Below are 20,387 nucleotides of genomic sequence, written 5' to 3' on the forward strand. Positions count from 1 at the left end.
AGGCTAAATAACAGACAAGGAACCTTCAAAACACTGAAAATGATCTCCAAACAAGAATGGTGCATAAACTTATTTTTATTTTGTGTTGTACCATTTGTCTTTTATAATTTTTGCCAAAACCTGCCAGCCGTGTGCGTGCGTGTGTATGTGTGTGTGTGGTTGTAGGGAAGTGTTATTCTTTCCCTGAAAGTTTGATGGTTGTCTACCAAAAAAAAAAAAAAAAGATAATACACAGACAAGAGGAAAAAGAACATACAGATTTTATCATATGCCTAAGTATAGGGGTGAAGGCTCAGAAAGCAGCATGATCATTAGGGAAGTGTGATGTTCAGGCTATCAAAAGGTAGTTGGGTTACTATACAGACGAAATCTCTCAGGTATCAGTCAGCCATCTGTGGTTGTCTCCCTTTTTTGTAGGTAGAAGGGAGCAGAGGGACAGCAGATTAAAAAGCTTCTGCTTGCATTTTCTATTTGCTATTGTAAACAGAGAGAGAGAAAGGAGGTAGAAAGAGAGCCATACCTATAGGTCCAAAAGTAAGCAGTTTATTAGGGTGGGATATTTCACTTTTCTATAAAGTCAAGGCTTATTGACTAATGGGCCATTAATGACTTAATTACTTCATCACAGGGCCAAGTCTTATAGGTGTTCAAGTCATTAAATTGTAATATTTGGTCTTAAAGAGGTGATTTAATTGTGAATATATTTTGAGGTAGTAGGAAGAAAAATGATGTGAAAGTACAAAGTTTATCATTTTTACACATATTAACTACTGTCAATACATTCAGTTGTTTATTTTTCCATGAAATCTATCCCTCCAATGCGAGAATGTTTGTGAGACATTTTTGATTTGCTTTTTTTTGGGTACAAGACTGAGATTCAAATTCAGGGTACCTGACGCTTTTGCTCATTGGCTGGCACTCTTTATCAGTGAAGTCACATTTCCAAACCCTGTGAGACACTCCTAAGAAAGCTACTTCCTCTCTGTTTTAGAGATCTTATAAGCAACTGTTACTAATTCTCAGCTTATTGTGCTTCTAGGTAATTATGAGATGTGGTCAGCCTCTTACTGGTACCAGTGGGAGAAGGTGTAAGGAGGATGAGAAGCTGATAAATGCTACTCTCCGGGCAGGAAAGCGAGGCTACGTCATTGACACCCGATCTCTACATGTAGCACAGCAAGCTAGAGCCAAAGGAGGCGGCTTTGAACAAGAAGCTCATTATCCCCAGTGGAGGCGGATTCATAAGTCTATTGAAAGGTAAAGATTGTGGAGACAGAGACAACTCCTACTGCACACTAATTGGAGTGGCTAACCCCTGAGCTACTCAGAAATTACAAGTACTCAAGTGGAATTTACTTGCTAATTTAGAGCCCATAATTGACTGGACAATTATATTGTGAGTTTTGTTTGGCGGGATTCAGGTTTGACAAAATCTGTATGTATTTTGTGCTATTTTGTTAATAGTTATGCATTGTGAAATGTTTAGATCAATCTAGTTTATCACCTCAGGTTTATTTTTCTGTGATGAGAACATTTAAGGTCTGCATTCCGAGGTGCTGTCACATATACGATAAAGTATGACCAACTGTACTTAGCATATTGTACAATACATCTCCAGAACTTCTCCTGTCTGACCCAAGCTGTTGACCAACATCTTCCTTCCTCTGTGTCTTCCCCTCCATACCTGGTTACTGTCATTCTACTTTGCTTCCATGAGTTTGCCTTTTTATAGAGTCTAGAGATGAGTGAGATTAGATGGTGTGTGTGTGTGTGTGCATGCACATGTGCACGTGTGCATGCATGTGTTTGTGGATTTTTTAGGTTGTGGGGCTTGAATTCAGGGTGTGGATGCTATCCCTGAGCTCTTTTGTTCAAGGCTAGTGCTCTACCACTTTGAGACACAGCACCACTTACAGTTTTCTGGAAGTTAATTGGGGATAAGAGTCTCACACTTTCCTGCCTAGGTTGACTTTGAACCACAGTCCTCAGATTTCAGCCTCCTGAGTAGCAAGGATTAAGGTGTGAGCATCAGTTTTCTGTTTCTGGCCTTTAATGTATTGATGAATATTCTTCTCATACCTAATTTGTTTAGAGTTTTTGTTTTGTTTTGTTTTGTTTTAGGTTGTGGGGCTTGAACTCTGGGCCTGGGCGCTGTCCTTCAGCTCAAGGCGAGCACTCTACCACTTGAGCCCCAGTGCCACTTCCAGTTTACTGAGTGGTTTATTGGTGATAAGAGTCTTATGGACTTTCCTGCCTGGGCTGACTTTGAACCTCGATTCTCAGATCTCAGCCTCCTGAGTAGCTAGGATTACAGGCATGAGCCAAGGGTGCCCAGCTGTTTAGTTTTTTTTTTTTTTGGTCGGTCGTGGGGCTTGAACTCTCGGCCTGGGTGCTGTCCCTCAGCTCTTCAGCTCAAGGCTAGTGCTGTACTTGAGCCACAGCGTCACTTCCAGCTTTTTCTGCTTATGTGGTACTGAGGAATTGAACCCAGGGCCTCATGCATGCAAGGCAAGCGCTCTACCACTAAGCCACCTTCCCAGCCCGTTTATAGAGTTATTATCATGACTGGAAGTTGAATGCTTTTTCTGCATCTGTTGAGATGATTATGACCTATAAAGGCTCTTGTTTGACATTAAGTGAAAGCTTTGTCAGTGCTCCTTGGGGGTTGGTGAGATTCAAAGCTAAAAAGAATCTGTGTTGGTTTGGGGAAACTGCTTTAGGCTCAGGATGAGTGCTAGAGCAGTGTGGGGGATAGAAGTAGATTGGAGATGCAAGTGGTAATGTCATGTGACCAGTCACTAAATGGCCCTTCCCAGCCCTCTCCTATCAGATGGCCTAACTCTGTGCACTGTCTCATCTGTTCATGTTTAAGTCTTCAAAATCCTCATATGACAATATTTTGAGCTACTTTTTTTTGTGTTGGATATATTGGAGGATGAACTTTTGGTGTAGTCTTTCATCATTCTATTAAATCTTTTTTCCCTCCTTTTTATTTTTTCTTATTTTTAAAAGATATCACATTCTTCAAGAGAGTTTAATCAAACTGATGGAAGCTTGTAATGACCAAACGCATAACATGGACCGATGGCTCAGTAAGTTGGAGGCTTCCAACTGGCTAACTCATATCAAGGAGATTCTGACAACTGCCTGTCTAGCAGCTCAGTGTATTGACAGGTAATGTCATTTCAGCCTCCCTGAACTGGGCATGCACTGATAAACCCTTGGTTTTTATCCACATATATGTTTACAGAGTATTAAATTTGTTCCTGATCTATATCTAATATTCATATCATCTTATAAATTTCTATGTAAGAGGTAAAACTATTCAGTTACTACTGTATATAGTATTTGGTATTTAATAGATAATTCTCATTGAATGAATGTGAGCCAAGTACATATACAGGTCTTATGACACCATTTTAAAAGTACTAAAAATCATTTTTAAAAATATTCTTTGCCCGGTACCAGTGGCTCATCCCTATAATCCTAGTTACTCAGGAAGCTGAGATCTCAGGATCATGGTGCAGAGCCAGTCCAGGCAGGAAAGTCCATGAGACTCTTATCTCCAATTAACCACCAGAAAACCAGAAGTGGCGCTGTGGCTCAAGTGGTAGGGCACTAACCTTGAGCTGAAGAGCTGAGGGACAGCACCCATGCCCAGAGTTCAAGCACCATGACTGACCAAAAAAATAAAAAATAGTGTGGGAGAGGAGGAATGTAGCTTTAGTTTCCTTTCTTTCTTTTCTTTCTTTCTTTTTTTTTTAGAATAATGGTATCTCAGATACCTTATAAGACTCGTAGGACAGTAGTACCTAGATTGACAGTTAACTGTTTTTGTTTTATCCCCATTTCTACATATCTCAAATTGTGTGTAGGACTTGTTTCCCAGATCTATTACAGTTTATGGAAGTGTCCCTATAGGTAGCTAATGGTGTCAAGTAGAATTCAAGGTCAGGAAGTAATCTTAATGTATATTTATAGGTTTGATGAGAAAAGGCTTTGCTCAGCTTTAAGCATTAAAGCAGGAAAAGGTTAGTGCCTTCTATGATAAGGACTGCTTTTCAGTTTTGTGTAGGGATAGAAGATTCAGCTGAAAAGTCTAAAATTTATTATAATTTAATGGGATTCTTGCCATTGCCATTTGGGACTTTATGCTAGTCTTACTTTCTTCCCAAGAGGACTTCTCATCTATTCAATTCCTTATTTAGACTAGGAACCCTATAACACAGAGCATGGTGCATAAGAATGAAATACTAAGTTAGTATTAACAGAGTACTTGCCCTGTCAGGGTGCCTCATTTGTACTCTGTTTACCTGTCAGGGAAGGAGCATCGGTACTGGTTCATGGAACAGAAGGGACGGACTCCACACTTCAGGTGTCCTCACTAGCCCAGATCATCTTGGAGCCTAGGAGCAGAACCATCCGAGGCTTTGAAGCCCTGATAGAGAGGGAGTGGCTACAGGTAGGACAAGCATTTGGTAAGAAGAGCAGCTGCTAATCATTGATGTTGCAATCCTTGTTTGTGGTAGCTGACAGCATAAGTGAAATTTTGAAATTGTGTGTTTAATTTTTTGTAGGCCAGCTAACCTGTTTTCCCTTCTGTCTGTAGGTGCTTGTAATCTGTAACCTCTCTTCTAGGTCTTTCTTTGCCTATATTCTTGCTCATGTTGCCACATTCATTCACTTTGACAACAGCAGCAGCAACAGACTTGTGAGCCGTTATCATCCCTTTTCTGAATATCCAAAATGTTCTAAAATCTGCAGCTTTGAGTGTCAGTGTCTTACCTCATGTGGCACAATGCAGTTAAAATGCAGGTGCAGTAAAAATACTGCATAACATCACTTTTAGACTATGTATATAGGTATCTGTTACATATACATGAGTTCTGTGTTTAGTCTCATGGTCCATCCTAAGATAATTCATTATGTATGTGCGAATATCCAAAATATGAAATCTAGAGCACTTAAGGTGGGCTCACACGTGTTAGACATTTGATACTCAACCTGAATTTTGTTATGTACAGGGAAAATACAAAAAAAAATGTAAAAAACAGGCTGATAGCTCAGAAGCTGAGTCCTGGTAGAGATAACAAAACAGTAGGGAAAGGGAGTGCATGGCTTGTACTTTAGCACCTTTTGCATTTTGCCCATCTTGTTCCCTCCTGCCCTCTTCTCTAGCCAGCTAAAATCTGAGTCCTGTAAGATCCAGCTAAATGACCTTGCTGTCACAAAGTTTTGAGACTTTAAGCTCCTCCACAGATGCCCTAATTCCTGAGCTAGATGCCCCAAAAATGATTTCTTTAAGGTCAGAAAGCCATGCTGTCTACTAATGTTTCTCCCTAGAACACAGCACAGTGGTGTAATACAGTGCTTGATGACCTCTAGGATAAAGGTCTTGTAATTATGCTGTATGAATTTAATAATTGAGATTGAAAGTAGATGCATATATATATATATGCATATATATATGGATGTGTCTCTGATGTACAAGGATTCTAATCCTTCGAGTTGCAGTGCATATGTATTATGCATTGATGCTGGTACGAAGGCCCTGTCTCATCCTGCCTCATAGCCAACTTTTATCTGTTTAAGGCAGATGGTCCTGAATTTACTTTCCATGTTTGGTGGACGTCTGTTTCGATACATATCCATGGTGTGTAGTAAAAAAGCAAGTGCATGTGCTTTACTTAATTTGTATTTGCCATTTTAATGGGTATCCAGGTCCCATCAGTCACTGGAATTTTCATTGTCAGATAAGTATAAGGCAGGAAAGACAGCAGGACTGTGAGATGTCTAGAGCAATGTGATTTCAGGTGAGGTCAATACTTGGGTTCTAAGCAGGCAGGCTAATGAGTCTTAGTAAGAGCAATAGATGATAGACTCTTACAGTTCTTTTTCAGAGAAGAGGGTAAGGACAGCTTTATCTCTGTACAACTACAGTATTCATTAAGAGATCTTCTAGACAATAACTTTTCCCAAATATAGCTAAAAATTCAGTGTTTAAGCTGACTGTAAACTTTTTTAGAGTTCCACATCTGTCTCCATTTATTGTTGAGGCCTACATAGCTTTCAGTGTAACTGACAGTATTTCAGGTGGACAAATGTGATCCTTGTGCTTGTCCTTGGTTTTGTACTCAAGAATTTATATTCTTTGACTTGGTTCCAAATTTTACAGACCTAAGAAGATTTAGAGTCACCCTAACTGTGTGAAATGGTGCTGTAATGTGGGCTTACCCCATTTCTCTTGCCCCAGGCTGGTCACCCATTCCTTCAGCGTTGTGCACAGTCTGCCTATTGCAACAGTAAGCAGAAGTGGGAGGCACCTGTGTTTCTTCTCTTCTTGGACTGTGTGTGGCAGATACTCCGTCAGTTCCCATGTTCCTTTGAATTTAATGAGCACTTCCTCATCATGCTCTTTGAACATGCCTATGCCTCACAATTTGGAACATTTCTGGGCAACAGTGAAAGTGAAAGGTGGGTGCACTGCTCACATGGGGTCAATTTCACTTTTAGTTGTTTTAGTCACTTCCTAAGAAAAATGAGAACTTAGGGCTATATGAATGTTATATATAAAAGGTAGATGCTACAGCCAGGCGCCCATGGCTCATGCCTGTAATCCTAGCTACTCAGGAGGCTAAGATCTGAATGTTCAAAGCCATCCCAGGCAGGAAAGTCCGTGAGACTCTTATCTCCAATCAGCCACCAGAAAACAGGAAGTGGTGCTGTGGCTCAAGTGGTAGAGTGCTCGCCTTGACCTGATGAGCTCAGGGACAGTGCCCAGGTCGAGAGTTCAAGCCTCCCGACCAACAACAACAACAGAAAAAAGATAGAGGCTACAGTTAAGTGTTACATAACATTCATTTAGACTTACTGTAAGTTTAGACTTAGTATGTAATTATATTACATAATAATCACATGTAAATGAGGGATATTTTAGACTAATTTTAATCTATTAGATTAAATCTATTGAAATTAATCTGTTAGGTCAATTCTAAAATAGTTCGTTTACTGGTTAAAAGCTTTGAGTAAATTGAGCAGTCATTTTGAATGTAGAAATGTCTTACCTTTGGGAGAAGTCTAACATAATCCAACTCTACTCCCATTCCCCCCACCTCGTTTTTGGTTTGTTTGTTTGTTTGTTTGTTTCTGGTCTGGGACTTAAACTCAGGGCCTGGGTGCTGTCCCTCATAATTTTTTGCACAAGGCTGGTACTCGCCTCAGATGTCAGCCTCCTGAGTAGCTAGGATTATAGATGTGAGCCATCAGCACTTGGCCTCCTTCTCTTTTTATTGATTAAGATAATCAGAACCAGATAAGTTAAGTGACTTATGCCAGGACCCACAGCCAGTTGACCACCAAAAGGGTGGCCTAGAGACAGGTCTTCCTGCTCCTACTGAAAGACCTGATTGTTATACTTGGAAATTGTCATCAGGTCCTGAGTGACAGTCTTACTTCACAGCCCAGAGGCTGTCAGGTGTATAGATTAGAAGATTCTTACATCAGAATGATGTTTCAAGATGCTTAACCAGCCATCTTTCTTTAGGGTACAATCACCAGGGTGTCCTCTGGGTAGAGGCAAGATTTGCCTCATTGGTAGGTATCTCCATCATCGAACTGAATAGTAAACTTAAGCAACTTTTTCACAAGTGTCTAGATTTGTTTAATCTTGACTAGTTTGAAAGCCAAGGCTAGGCACCAGTGGGTCATACCTATAATCCTAGCTATTCAGGAGGCTGAGGTATGAGAATTGAAGTTTGGGGCCAGCTTGGGGAGACAAATCTGAGAGACTTTTTATCTCCAATTAAACCAAACCTGATAAGCCCAGATTCTAGTTTTGTCTTTACTAGCTTGTTGAGAGTTACAGTGCTGCTTGAATTTTCTGGCAAATATTTTTATTTTACAGCATATTTTTTCTCTTTTAAGAGTCTTGTTTTCTGTTGAACAGAATAAAGAACCTATTCTGCTGAGAGGTACATTTGACAGTGGTTACTATAAATTAACTGCTTTATTTTCTTTCTTGAGCAGATGTAAATTGAAGCTACAACAGAAAACAATGTCTCTGTGGTCCTGGGTCAATCGGCCCTGTGAGTTGAGTAAGTTCACCAATCCTCTCTTTGAAGCCAACAACCTTGTCATCTGGCCTTCGGTTGCCCCACAAAGTCTCCAGCTGTGGGAAGGTAACTCACTCTTACTCCCTCTCAGGTGTGCTCTGTCTGCTGCACAGGTGCATGTGCCATTGTTGACATGTGAAAATGGTGAGCTGGCTGCTACTGTTTTCTCCATGGGGATGTGATCCTTCTTCCATTTCCTTTCTCTGGTCATACTCTGTTTTCAGTCACCCGTGGAGTGATTAGACACTTCTGGTTGATTTTCTTTTCTGTTCTCTTTAGCGAAATGTAGCATAAGAGAGTTAAGTAAGTAGTTGGGACATGAATAATTTGAAACACCTGTTTCCTTTATTAAGTGGCCATAAAGTTAGGTTCTTGTGTTAAATGCCATCATATGATCTGAGGACCATTCATTCCAGTCAGATTCTTTAAATGGAAACAGTACCATCAGAATAAAGCTTTAGACACTCATTGGGAACAGCGATCATGCTGAGTTTTCCATGTTTGAAAGTAGGGTTTCCAGACTACTGAAGCTTACTGTCTTAAATAGCAAAGCTTGTTTTAAAAAAATTACCCAGGGCTGGGAAGGTGACTCAGTGGTAGAGTGCTTGCCTTGCATGCATGAGGCCCTGGGTTCAATTCCTCAGCACCACATAAGCAGAAAAGGCTGGCAGTAGTGCTATGGCTCAAGTAGTAGAGCACTAGCCTTAAGCTGAAGAGCTGAGGGACAGCGCCCAGGCCCAGAGTTCAGGCCCCATGACCGACAAAAAAATAAAATAAATTGCCCAAATCTATTTAAAATATATTAAGCGTTCATTAGACAAACGCTGTAAAATACTATTCTTTGTAATCTTTTTAAGGACAGTACATATGTCTTTATGATTTAGGAATAGTAGCTGTTTGGTAAATTAAATTACTATAAATGTTTGGCATTCTATGTTTTACCGTCAAGGGCAATCCATGTGTGGAAATTGCAATTTATTCTTTGTAGGAAACATGTTTTGCCTTCTAAGTCTGTCTCTGCCTCTCCTCTGAATGTGCCATGATGTCTTGCTCTTCCTGGCATGGGCTGTTGATTGCTTTTCCCTCTCATTTTCTGGTTCTACGCCTGTCTGTTGAGCTCCACCCCCCCACCCCCGGCCCCTTCTCCCAAACTCTGTAGGTTCTCTTGTATGAGTTTTCATGTATCTACTTCGTGGAGGATTTCACAAAGAGAAGTTCTTTGTGAGGAACTTTCTAAGTTACTGTTGATTGTTATAGGTCATAGTAAGTAATCTCTTAAATGACTGAGCAGATTTACTCCTATTTAAATCTCTGGGACAGTCTACCTAAAACCCACTGCCATATTTAATCACTGAAAAGTAGAGGCCATTCAGGAGAAATGTTAGTTGGTTGGTCTGTTGTATGATTTAACTATTTTTTTATTTAACTAATTTTTTTATCAGACCTCACTGGGAATTAGAGATTAAGTGAAAGAAGGAAATCTTACTTTATGGAAAATTCCTATTGCTTCATGAAGAATAGGATTATAGAATAGGTTATATTTTTTACTTGCTCAGTCTAAGGCCAGGAAATTCTATAGAAGGTTAAACCCTATGATTGGGGTGTGTGTGTGTGTGTATGTGTATGTGTGCGTGCATAATATAGTATAAGGCTATTATTTATATTTACGTTATCACTAGGTATCAAAAGTGGTTTCTATATTGAAGAAAAAGAATAGAATAAGCATGTAATAGAAGAAACAGGACGGGCCGCTTGATCTTTATACTATTGATTCACTATCTGTAGGTTCCACATACATAGATTCAACCAACTGTGGGTCAAAAAAATTAAGAATACATTGTCATTCTCAATATAGCATAGCAACTATTTTTATAACATTTACATTGTATTTGGAATGATAAGTAATGTGGAGATTATGTAAAATTTAGGAGGGGTGTGTGTAGATGTGTGATTTGTATAAGGGACTTGAGTACCTGAGCATTTTCTTATCCATGGGGCATCCCATGGATCCCATGAGACCATAACAGAAGGGAAATACTAATTGAAAGCTTCAGTTGTCTGCAGAACTAGAACACTGCCTTAAAAACAATGGGGGGTGGGGGGGGAAGCACATGCACACACTCCTGTGTGGCTTCTGCTTTTACCGCCACTCACTTTCTCAGATGTGTAAGACCTGGGGTCCTATAAGCATAGTTATGCAATTGTAAAAACAAATGATCACTGTTGGGAAACTGGAAAGTTTATAACACTGTGAATTACCAGCTTTGTTTCCTGAGTATATCACAAAACAGTACTTTTTTATATGTGGTAATTAATAAGCATGTACATAAAGTTCTTGGATCCTGTATTTAATTGGTTTCTTTCAGTCCTTCCAAATCCCTGAATCTTTTAGAGTATAATAAAATAAAATGTGAGCTGGGTGTGGTGGTTCATGCCTGTAATCCAAGGTACTTGGGATGCTGAGGCAGGAGGATCATGTCTTTGGGGTAAGCTTGGGCAACATAATAAGACCCTGCCTCAAAATAAAAAAAAATTAAAGGTATAAAGCTCAGTAATAGAGTTCTTATGGAGCATGTGTGAGACCCTAAATTCTTTCCCCCACAATCACATACAAAAAAATCAGTATGAGTTTTGAAAAGGGGAAAATGTATAATATGTTGATACATTGAATGTATCTTTCTCCCTTCTGTTTTTCACTCATGGATTCCATAGGACTTTTCCTCCGTTGGAACAGATCCTCTAAGTATCTGGATGAAGCATATGAAGAAATGGTTAACATCATTGACTATAATAAGGAATTACAAGCAAAAGTCAATCTCCTGAGGAGGCAGTTGGCCGAACTAGAAACTGAAGATGGACTTTGTGAGAGTCCTTGAAGGATGTTCCCATGCACCATAAGGACCCTCTCCAGCCTGAGCTTACCTCTCTTTCTGTTTGCCCTTCCATTTACTTGTACACACTAACCTTGACCGGCTTTGGAAATGGGATCCTCTAATGCCATGGAATGAGGGTCACTGCAATCAAATCTGGTTTCTGTGGCCTGTTAGACCTTTTGCTTTAGGAGAAGGAAGGAGGTGCTGGTCCTTTCCTTGGGAGTGATGTTGGTGGCCACTTAACACTCTCCTGTGTCCCCTGAGTATTCGGTACTCAAGTAGGCCCAGGCACAGATCATCTATTTAGGGAATATTTGGTGATGGGTCAGGCTTTCAGGCACTGAGTAGAGAAGTGTTTTTCAAAACTAAAATGATTGATAAACCAAGAATTTTGTCTTTAACATGCTACTTCTATTTGCCATATAAAACAACTGTTCTCTTTCAAACAGTTTTGGACTGACAAAGCTGAATTCATTCTTGTTCTGTCTTGTCAAGAAAGGAAAATTAGAATAGTTATTCACGGGAAATTCTTCCTATAGGATAACATATATGTCCTCCTGACATTTACATTTAAAACAGTGAAATGTATGTTACGAATAGACACTAAAAGTATGTGCAATATAGAATTAAAATAGGAATTGGTTTTTCAGGTTTTGACTTCAAATAGTGTTAGTTTGTTATAATTAAACTGTAAATATGGTTTTCTTAAACCAGAGATGCACTGCCCTTGTCTAAAGTTCTTATTGCACTGGTTTATATTATATATGGCGTTGTGTGTCTTGTTTTATTAAGTATTCTAAGAGCCTACTAATACTAAGTTTAACCTTGTTTGCTTGAGCCATTTGAATATTTATATCAACTGTGCCGCTTTGTCCTGTATGTATTAGGCAAACATAATCTATCTCAAGGGGAAGTTTGTGAATATGATGCCACTTTAGGTTCTGAACTTGAGAAATGTTTTAGCTGTCTCTGTGTTAAAGGGCAATGGCTACATTTGTGATCTGCTCGTTTATGCCTATGCTCTCCATGTTTGTGGTTCAGTATTTTCCAAGTATGCTTTTCTCTTGTGGCACTGCTCATTTTAACCAACACTATCTGTTCTGGTAGTTCTCTTTTAAAAGGACAGTTGAATAATCTTTAATACAAGTTCCACTCTGTGTATAACCATCTCAGTTTATAACAACAGATTGGACCCTACTTTAGAGGTTAAAATGTAACTTATAGAGGTAAAAATGTATTAAAACTCCATTCTAGCATAACCTGGGGTCCTAGTCAGAAGCTTTGGGAAGTGCTCTCCATCTTCTTTGCCCACTTGCCATTTTTTTCTCTTTCCTTCTAGGAAACACAGGAAAGGCAGCAACCATCCATACAGATTGTTCTGGTTAATTTGCCTCTCTTCACTAAGCTTGGTTTTATTCTTGATTTAGTTTCTTGGCTAAAGTTAGATTCTCACCAAAAAGCTTAAGTAAAGGAGAGTATAAGAGATGTTATATTTTGCTGTTGATATCTCTGTGTTGGGTGAAATGTCCATCTTGGTTTGGAAAAAAAAGAACTAGCCTTCCTTTTTAGAAATGGCTCCTAAGAATTGCCTTGTCAGCTGGTGTGCCTGACCTTTTTTTAATCTTCTCCCACCTTTGACTGAAGGCTACATATAAAGGAGCCCTTTGCTTCTCACCAAATAAAACTATGTTGAGGTTTTTTTCCTAGGCGATTCTTTAAAAGTGAGCCCGTACTGCTTATATCATCAACTCTATGCTTCTGTGGATGGAGACTTTGCAGGGAGGTTTCATTAGACTTCATCATGGAGAAGTCAGATCCCATCAGGTACTTCTATACCTCTTCCTAATGAACATTGGGTATGTGAGCCAGAGACAAGAGCTCCATAGTATTCCAGGTTTTCTTTATTGTTGAGACAGCTGTCATCACTGTTTTGACATTTTTACATTTTAGAGTTAGTTTAAGGGATTATCTAAATTTCAGGTGTGTTTGGAAGCTATGAAAACAAACTTTGATATCTGCACATTTTAAAAGGTCATTTAATAATGTAAGTATTAGGATCCTCAATCTTAAGGACTCTATCCAAAATAAGTACATTATCAATGCCATTTAAAGAGGGCTTCAGTCACCTTTCATCATTTGAGAAAAATAAAATACATTCATGGAAAGATACTTGTTAAGTATTTTATTTGGTGAAGTTGCCTTTGATGATTATCTCTGATAACATTTAATGAAGACAGCCTGGGAGCCTGGGATAAAGATCAACTCCGTGTGTGTTTGTCGCCACCCCTGAATTTGGAGTAGAGGATGATGGCTTTTATATGAAGGATGGTCCATAGAGTTGTCCCCACAAGGACCAATTTAAAATAATTTTCTTTTTGTCAACAATACAGGACTTTTAGATTTAAATTAATACATTTTTGGATTTGTTTTTTTGTTTTAATCAGAGGAACACAGTTGCTTATCTAAGAACCCTATAACTTGGTGGCAAACCTTTTCAGTAAATATTTGGTCAAAACTTTATTAAATGGAATGAAAAGAATAATGAAATCCAATAGATTTAAAACAACATAAATTTATTTTATTTCTAGGAAGAATTAGGCTGTCAAAACAAGATTTTAGAGTGTTTTGAACAAACTTGAAAAAACAATGGTTGACATTCATTGAAAGATCCCAGAGAGAGGATTGAAGACTCACTGCTTTTCGTTTAAAAAAGATGAAGCTTAGTGAGGGTTAGACTTGGGTCAGTCGGGATTTGATTTCTATGAAGTAAAAAGATCTGGCCAGTTGCTTAGTCTCTTAAAGTGAAAAGTGGGAGTGACATCTTGCAGCATTTGAAGAATCTGCGGCGAGACAATCCTCTGTAGCTACCTGGCATCAGGGACAGCTGCTGTCCTTGTGGGTCCTCATAGGTCCTTGAGCCCACTGACTGTCGGACTTGAGTCTGAGTCAAAGCTGAGTTTGCCTTCTCTAGGTTTAGCGGATGACAGCTACAGGAGGATACTTCTTCAATTCTGCATTAGAACAGCATTCCTGGGTGGAGGATGGGCACTGTTCTGGAAGCTTGGAACTTCACTGAGGAGTTTAGTTTTTCAGGATGTCCAGTATGGGTTCATGCATACCTCAAGACAGCATAGTCCCTGCTTATTCTTTCCTATGAAGAAAACATTCTCCTCCAGGGCTGCAATTTTAAGTTATTACCAGCTAGTATTTTTATGCTTCTTAAAACATTTACCATCTTAACAAAATGCATTGAAAGACTGACTTCTTTATTCTTAGATGATATGAAATGCTGTATTTCTTTCCTAGAATCTGCTAAATTTTGTTTACTTGAATAAATCACCTTCTACCTTCCACTGAACCTTTATACTCCATGGTCTACAGCATCTTCTTGCTTTAAACCTAGTCCCAGAATAGGTGCTCTGAAAATCCAGGAGAAGGCTTTAAGAGTTCTGAATTAGTTAACTAAGTTCCTGTTCAAGAAACGTAATGTCTTGCTAAGACCAAAAAAAAGCAAGCAAGCTCTTGTCCTGTCTCTGAACAACACTTCAGAGCAGCAGTTTGTGCTATGCAGTAAAAGGTCATGGAGCTTGCTGCAGACACTAACCATCCTGACGGTTTAGAACCAGTCCACAAGTTTAAAGATTTAACTATGATTCGTAAGAAGACCAGTTGTACAACCCTGCCTGCATCTGTCAGGCAGGCATTGACTTTTCAAATGAACACACCTCTGCAGAGGTGAATTACCCACAGAGATCTTTTCTAAATCCCATTGTTTCAGATCCTTACAGATCTATTTACTATCTACACTAAAAATACTGCACTTATGCAACTTAGTTTATAAGAAAAAGAATATGCATTCTTCAGTAGCCAGGTATCGATTGTATTCTTGATATATTTGAATGTGACTCTTGGATATAAGTGGATTATTCTTACCTTAGTAAAATTGTATGGCAAATGTGTCTATAACATATGCTTTGCTGAAACCTCAAGAGTGCTGTAAAGTACAGGTTTTTATATTGTAAACCTGTCCGTGTGTGTGTGTGTGTGTGTGTGTGTGTGTGTGTGTGTGTGTGTACACACAGGTGGTCTTAGGGAAATTTTCTGAACTTTGTCTGTATATATTTGAGTATTATTTGTAACATTCACAAAGTAGTAAGTGTGTCCTCTAATTGGAATTAGACTTCTTGAGTTGACTGGTTTGTCAAGCCTGGTTTACTGAATTGAGATGGGTCAAATGTGATACTGTTCTCAGTGTGTAATATTTGTGTGTGGTGGTCTCCTGTGTCTTGTTTCAGAGATACTAGTGTTAATCGCTATAGACAGTGGTAATAAAATATTTGAACACTGATAAATCTGTAGGCTAATTATAATTTTAACATGTTTGTGAGGTTAAATAGTGTTGCAATTAAACTCTTACTTAAAAAGTTGAGACTTGAAAAAAGATTGCAAAGTAATACAGTAATCTCCCACATACCTAAATTGGATGGTTGAAAACATTTCCCACATTTTCTTCAACATCGTACATGTGCGTATGTGTTATTTTGCTGAAATATGGGCAGGCAAACTACTCCTCGTGACCCTTTCCTCTTAAATACTTAAAAGGTATTTCCTAAGACTCGGGAGTATGTATTGTACATACTATTGATAAATGTGCATATTAATTACAAATCAGTGAGAGAAAAGGAAAACTTTAGAGCAAGATGTCAATTACTAAACTTGGAAAGGATGATGAAATTAGGTTATTCAGTGAATCATGTAATAACTGGTTTAGGCAGTATCACCAGTGAATGGCAAAACTAGCACATGAAAGTTTGTGCAGGTACAGAGTACTTGTCTTGAACTATCTTCCCACGAAGTATTTACTTAATACAAAGGGGAAAATAGTAATCTTACAGCAAAGGAACCCAGTACATATCACCTTATCCAAGCAGAAGTTTAACATCACTAGGAGTAAATCATGTGCTCTTGATAATGATCTGTTGAGAACACAGCATCAGTGTTGGGTGGAGGGCACAAACAATGGCATTTGCATTTGCATGTTCCACAAATGGAACGTTTTGATATAAATACCAACATAGAAATATAATCTTTATGAAAAAAACTACAAAACTAGGGAAAAGAACAAAAACTAGACAGATGAAGAAATGCTTCATATTTATGGAAGATGGGAAGACAGTATCAGAAAATGTCAGTTCTTGGGGCTGGGAAGGTGGCTCAGTGGTAGAGCACTTGCCTTGCATGCCTGAGGCCCTGGGTTCGATTCCTCAGCACCACATAAGCAAAAAGAAAAAAGCCAGAAGTGGCACTGTGGCTCAAGTGGTAGAGGGCTAGCCTTGAGCTGAAGAGCTGAGGGACAGTGCCCAGGCCCAGAGTTCAGGCCCACGACCGGAACCCCCCCCCCCCAAAAAAAAAGTCAGTTCTTGCCAATGGATTCAACACAATCCCAGTAAAAATAAACTTTGTAGGTACTGACTTACTGTAAAGTTTACAAGAAACAGCTGGGCGCTGGTGGCTCATGTCTGTAATTCTAGCTACTTGGGAGGCTGAGTTCTGAGGATAGTGGTTTGAAGCCAGCCTGGGCAGGAAAGTCCATGGGATTCTTACCTCTAATTTTAACCACCAGAAAACCATATGCGGTGTTGTGGCTCAAAGTGGTAGAGTGCTAGGCTTGAGCCAAAGAGCTCAGGGACAGCGCCCAGGTCCTGATTCAAGCCCCACAACTGACCAAAAAAAATTTACAAGAAACAAAACCTGTAACACCCAATACAATGATGAAGAACTAAGTCAAAGTACTGTTAACGACTCAAATTCAAGACTTAATATTGACCGTAGAATGAAGATACTTTTTGTCTAGCACCAGTTGGCCTAAAGCAGTATCATCTCACTTTAATTCCTGTGTATGTTCAATTGCTTTGCCTTTTTTCCTTAGACTTCCCACCATAATGCCTTCATCTCAGCCAGTGTTCACATCCTTCCCCAGATTCCCTGGCATCAATGTCTTGCTCGCAAAACGAGGGTAAAGAGAGGAACATTGCAGCAATCTGATCTGAAGTACAAGTTTTACTCACGTCTCACCAGTTGTCCCACTAATCATTGTCTCCTCTTGTTTAAGCAAGCTGTGTCAGTGCCTCCCTCGCGCCCTGTCCATGATCTCCGAGTACCGGTCAGTTACCTTGCAGAACAGGTCTGTGCGGTTTGGGATGTTCCCTCCAGATTGGGGTAGTGTGGGGCAAGCACCAAGGTCAGCCATCATATGCGAAATGAGGTCACAGGCAAACCCGGGCACCTGGCTAAGGTGATGGCCTGTAACGTCCATGGGACATGGCGCTTCAAGATCAGGCAAACAGCCTCCATCAGCTCTCCTGCCTGTAGGCACCACAATTCAAGGTCCCCTTGGTGGTTTCCCTTGCATTTATTAACAGAAATGTCCCTTCCCTTCCTTCTCTCCCCTTCCGTCCTTTTACATCAATTTGCACGAATCTGAGAGCCAAACCACCCTGGAGACAGGAAGCCTCCAGCTACAGACTCGCGGGTTGGAGAGGCCTAAGCGGGTGGGGAGCCACGGCCTTTGGGGGCCGGACGGGCCTCAGGAAGGAGGAAGGAGGGTCGGACCCCAGACTGCCTGGGGGAGAGGGCAAGGCCGGGGCCGCCCTGCGCCCCGCGTTGGTCCTCCGGGGACCCACCCTCGTCCGGCGCCCGGGGCTTAACGGACCTCTGGCGCCGCCCCCACCTCGGGGAAGCCCGGCGCGTTCCCGCGGGGTCCCCGCGCCCTGCGGTCTCCGCAGGGAGCACGGGCAGGGGTGGCGGGCGCGCCCCGCCGCGCCCCACGGGATCCCCGCCTTCCTCGCACCCGGGTCGGTGTGCCGGCTGCGAGCCGAGATTGAGTGCTGACTCGTCCGGCGGGGCTCCGGGGAGAGGACGCGCGCCGGAACCCCGCGCTGCCCCCGCGCCCGGCCCCCCCTCCCCCCCCACCCCGCCCCCCCCACCCCGCCCCCGGGCGAGCGGGCGCGGTGCGGGCCGGGCCGCCTGGCGAGCTCGCGGATTGGTGCGCGGCCAGGCGGGCCGGGGCGCGGAGAGGATAAAGGCGCGCGGATTCGGGCGCCGGGCGTCTCCGGCTCCCCGGCCTCCGCACGTGGTGCCCCGGCTCCCGCGCCCGAGCCCGACCGCCGCATCCCGGGCCGCCGCAGGTCAGTGCGGGAGGTCGCAGACGTCCGGGGAGCGGGGCCCCTCCGGTCCGGACTGGGCTAACACTGCACCGCCCCCCGACGGCAGAGGGTCGGCCGGATGCCGGGGTCCGGGGCTGAACGGGGCGTCTGGGGTCCCGGGCAGCCCGGCTCCCGGCGCGAGTCCCGGACCCCGGCCGATCCCGGAGCCCGGCGGGGCCCAGACTCCGCCGTCCCCAGCGCACCCCCGAGCCCGGCGGGGCCCAGACTCCGCCGCCCCCGTCTTGCCCTGGAGCCCGGCCGCCCCCGTCCAGCCCCCCGAGTCTGGGGCCGCCCCCGTCCAGCCCCCGAGCCCGGCTGCCCCCGTCCAGACCCGAGCCCGGCCGCCCCCGTCCAGCCCCCGAGCCCGGCCGCCCCCGTCCAGCCCCCGAGCCCGGGGCCGCAGGACGCGCCCTGGCTCACCCTCCTCTTGCAGGCTCACCGGTCCCAGCAAACTGGTCCGTCCTGTCTGGAAAGGGGGTCCCCGCCCTCCCCTTCGGGGCGCAGGTGAGGCTCTCGCGTCCGGCCTTGTGGGCAGGACGCGGGTGGAAATGCGCTCTCGTGGTGGCGAGGCGACCTGAGGTTCGGCCTTGGAACTGCGGCCTGGCCGGTGGCCGGGGTGGGGCGGCAGGGGAGGGGCCTCCTGGGGTTTCCTCTTTGTGCTCAAGTTCCTGGTGGGGGAGAGGGGCTCCTGCCTCCCGCAGGTCGGCTGTGCTCCAGCCGGCCTCCATCCTGGGTCGGACGCCCGCCCACCTCGGGGTTGGGGGGGCCTGGAGGCCAGGGGGCCGTGCAGTTGGAGGCGGGTGGGGGTCCGTGGGGGCGGTCACCTGGGCAGCACTGGCTTCCAGAGAGGTTTTGGGGTGCAAAGCTAGAGCCCGGGCGAGGCTGGTCGGGAAAGTCCTGGGGGATGGGGAGCGGGGAGGAGCGCGCAGGGGGTTCAGCGGGCATGGACGCCGGGGAGGGCAGGAGGGCAGGGATGCAGGGCACGGAGGTCCCCCCGCCCCTGGCATAACTGCTCCTAACCGGCTGATGTCCAACACCTCAGCCGGGGAAGCTCGCCCTGACCCTTCCTTTAGACTGTGGTTCAAATCAGATAACATCAGATTCACCATCTCAGTTTTCCACTTGACCTGCTTCTCACTGAGCTATACACCTGCCATGTATCTGGCACACGTTTTATTGTTGTTGTTGTTGTTTGGGGGGGGGGGGGGTCCGGCCGTGGGGCCTGAACTCTGGGCCTGGGCGCTGTCCCTCAGCTCTTCAGCTCAAGGCTAGTGCTCTACCACTGGAGCCACAGTGCCACTTCTGGCTTTTTCCCCCCTGCTTATGTGGTGCTGAGGAATCGAACCCAGGGCCTCAAGCATGGAAGGCAAGGTCTCTACCACTGAGCCACCTTCCCAGCCCTCTTGCACACGTTTTTGAAGCACAGCAGTGTTTTGTTTAAGCACAGTAGTGTTAAGTACACTCACCTTGCAACTGCTTTCGGGAGCCTTTCATCCCTCAGTACTGTCACTATACACAGTGAACAAATTCCCCTCCCTCTTCCTCAGCCCCCTTTCTACTCCATATTGCTATGATATTTGGCTACCTGTACTCACAAGGTGGAATCTTATAGTGTCTGTCCCTTTGTGACTGGCTAATTTTCTTTAGCATTACCTCCTCTAGGTCTTCCGTATTGGACTACATCAGGATTTCCTTTTTTCTCCCATTTGTTTGTGCTGGTACCCCAGCCTGAGCCCAGGGACTAGGCCTTGTCCTTGAGCTTTTTCCCTCAAGGCTGGCATTCTACCACGTGAGCCACAGCTCCACTTTGGGATTTTTGGTGGTCAATGGGAAGTAAGAGTCTCATGGCCTCCTGCCCACCTGGCTTGGAACTGTGATCCTCAGATCTCAGCCTTCTGAGTAGCTAAGATGAGGGATGCTGCCTGTAAATTCATTTCCTAGCCTGGCAACAGCTATATTCAGAGTCTGATCTGGTGGCTGGGGTCCCTGGCGCCTTTTATACAGCCTATGAAGTTAAAACTATTTTGGAAAGAATGCTAAAATGTCATTTGTAGTTTTCATTCTTTCTCTTACATTGGCTTCCAGAGACCAAATGACTTGAGCTTTTCCTCTTGTGACCTGTGCCTGTGTATCCTTGTACATTTCTTGTTGGTTGTGGGGCTTGAACTCTGGGCCTGAGTGCTATCCCTGAGCTCTTC

General features: G+C 43.3%; 1 protein-coding gene across 1 annotated transcript in view; it reads left to right on the top strand.

The window, feature by feature from the left end:
- The window catches only part of Mtmr9 (myotubularin related protein 9), a 29,518-nt gene extending 14,189 nt beyond the window's left edge, over positions 1-15,329 (top strand). Inside the window, exons 5-10 of the mRNA XM_042699847.1 lie at positions 1,040-1,257; positions 3,013-3,174; positions 4,321-4,462; positions 6,254-6,474; positions 8,026-8,177; positions 10,824-15,329. Coding sequence (XP_042555781.1) covers positions 1,040-1,257; positions 3,013-3,174; positions 4,321-4,462; positions 6,254-6,474; positions 8,026-8,177; positions 10,824-10,987 — 1,059 coding nt within the window. The 3' untranslated portion in view covers positions 10,988-15,329. The remainder of the gene's footprint in view (positions 1-1,039; positions 1,258-3,012; positions 3,175-4,320; positions 4,463-6,253; positions 6,475-8,025; positions 8,178-10,823) is intronic.
- The last annotated feature ends 5,058 nt before the right edge of the window (positions 15,330-20,387 follow it).

The sequence above is a fragment of the Dipodomys spectabilis genome, unplaced genomic scaffold, assembly GCF_019054845.1.
Source record: "Dipodomys spectabilis isolate Male_0828 unplaced genomic scaffold, ASM1905484v1 ptg000263l, whole genome shotgun sequence".
Classification (NCBI taxonomy): Eukaryota; Metazoa; Chordata; class Mammalia; order Rodentia; family Heteromyidae; genus Dipodomys; species Dipodomys spectabilis.